Consider the following 1,768-nt stretch of genomic DNA (forward strand, 5'->3'; position numbering starts at 1 on the left):
ACACCGCTTGGGAGAGGGATGCGTTCACTGTCAACATGCGCTGACATTGATCATGGATCTGCATAGAACTTTTGTGCATCACCTTGCGTGGGCCAGATATGATATCGTGGCCATATTTTGTGTTTGAAATGTCTTTTAGACTGATAAATGATGACGAAAATAATGGATTTCTAATTTTATCATAAGAAAATAGCAAATTCCGTGCAATTCCACGTTTATAACCAAATTCCGTTTTAATGTCAGAATTCCGTGATTCCGTCCGTGTTTTCTGTATCGCGGAAATCATAGGGCCCTACACCTATGGCTCGTGTATAATTAGGAGATATAAGGAGACTTCCATAGAAATGGGTATGATCAAAAAGAGGACTAAAATCCCATAAAAGCTTAAGGGGATCAGAAACAGCAGCTGCTATTTTTGTAATAGACTGGCAATATGAACAAACAGAACAAAGTGCGTTTGCTGTCGATTCACTTCTTGGTCCACTTAGAGAGGACTGAGTTCGGTTCACTTAAAGTGGAAAAGTTGTGAAAACATCCATAAATTACTAGGAGGGACCAGGTGTGAAAACGCCCTCAGTAAAAGTGATACTCACTGCTTCTTGCAGAGGCTCTTTGCATTGTTCATGACATGGCTTAGGCAGCGGTGAAGGATGGGCAATGTGGAGTCTTCCTCCTTGCCTTCTCCCATCACTAGGTCATGGTACCTACAGTATTTTGAGGGGAAAAAAGTACAGAAGTGTATGGGTTATCTTCACCTTAGTTTGAACTTGAAGACATAAAAACAGTGTTTAAGGTATAGGTGGTGGTTGCTGAGTTTTTCTGAGAACTATGTGTAAGTATTTATTTATTTTGCTGTGGTAACAAATACCTTCTGAGGAGCTCTGCAAGAGACATCCCGCAGAAATTCATGGCGAGGGATTGCAGCAGCACGATTGAGCCATCGCACATGAGCATCACCGGCCTTTTTCTTGCAGACTGGCCATGAAGTCTTACCACATCGGTTAGGAAAGCGCCAACAAAATGGGACACCGATGGTGTCGTATGGTCACTTGTGGCAAATGTGGCCACAGGCAACGGTGAGCTTCCCTTGTTGGGGTGTCTTGTCACAATTTCATAGATGTAAATTGGTTTGTGGTCTACCGGGTCTCTGTGTATGATGCTTCCGGTAGCATCAATGTAAATTATGTCCTCCCTGCATCTCTTAAAGAAGACAGCTATGGTCTTAGCAGACCACAGCATAACGGACTTCGGCTTTGCCGAAATCTGCTGGATGAGGCTGTCCTCTTTTCTGGCCATCAGGGTAAGACTTATGAGGTCCTCCTCGTGATGACGTGCCTTCGCCCTTTGGGCCGAACTCAAGGTCTTCAGCGTTCCAGGGGTTGGCACGCCATCCCGGCACCCAGAGTCAAATACATCCTCATCTAGGGAGCCCAGCTTTTCTAGGTGGAGGGTTCTGGGCAGCTGGTGCTTCAGGCTCTGTGCCAGTTTCTCCCTCTCCTCTCCCCGCACAGGCCGACGCACCAGCTGGCACTTGCTGTGCCTTATCTGTTCTCCCTTAAAATTCATGTGCGCCTGCAGGTTATCGTCAAGGTGAATGTCCACCCCAACAGGACAGTCTGAAAACCTGCAGTACGCAGAGGTGGTAAACAATGGCCCCCTCCTTCTGGACCCTATGGTTTTCACACTGTGGCGTCTGAATGCCAAACTGCAGTATGGGTTCACTTCCTTTATGCCCCGAGCCATGATGGTAGTCCAATTGATATTGGTG

General features: G+C 46.3%; 1 protein-coding gene across 1 annotated transcript; it reads right to left on the reverse strand.

The window, feature by feature from the left end:
- Positions 1-589: 589 nt before the first annotated feature.
- On the reverse strand, positions 590-1,566 carry LOC134466154 (uncharacterized). Its single transcript, XM_063220049.1, has 2 exons — positions 869-1,566; positions 590-704 (listed from the first exon to the last, which is right to left on the reverse strand). Exons 1-2 carry the CDS (start codon positions 1,564-1,566, stop codon positions 590-592), a joined length of 813 nt encoding a protein of 270 aa, XP_063076119.1.
- Positions 1,567-1,768: the final 202 nt, after the last annotated feature.

The sequence above is a fragment of the Engraulis encrasicolus genome, chromosome 16 (genome assembly GCF_034702125.1).
Source record: "Engraulis encrasicolus isolate BLACKSEA-1 chromosome 16, IST_EnEncr_1.0, whole genome shotgun sequence".
NCBI lineage: Eukaryota > Metazoa > Chordata > Actinopteri > Clupeiformes > Engraulidae > Engraulis > Engraulis encrasicolus.

Bases quoted from the DNA above. Each gene is read 5' to 3' on its own strand.
- LOC134466154 (XM_063220049.1), bottom strand. From the start codon at position 1,566: ATGAATTTTAAGGGAGAACAGATAAGGCACAGCAAGTGCCAGCTGGTG. The intron at 705-868 runs GTATTTGTTACC...AAAATACTGTAG, and splicing joins CTTGCAGAGCTCCTCAGAAG to GTACCATGACCTAGTGATGG.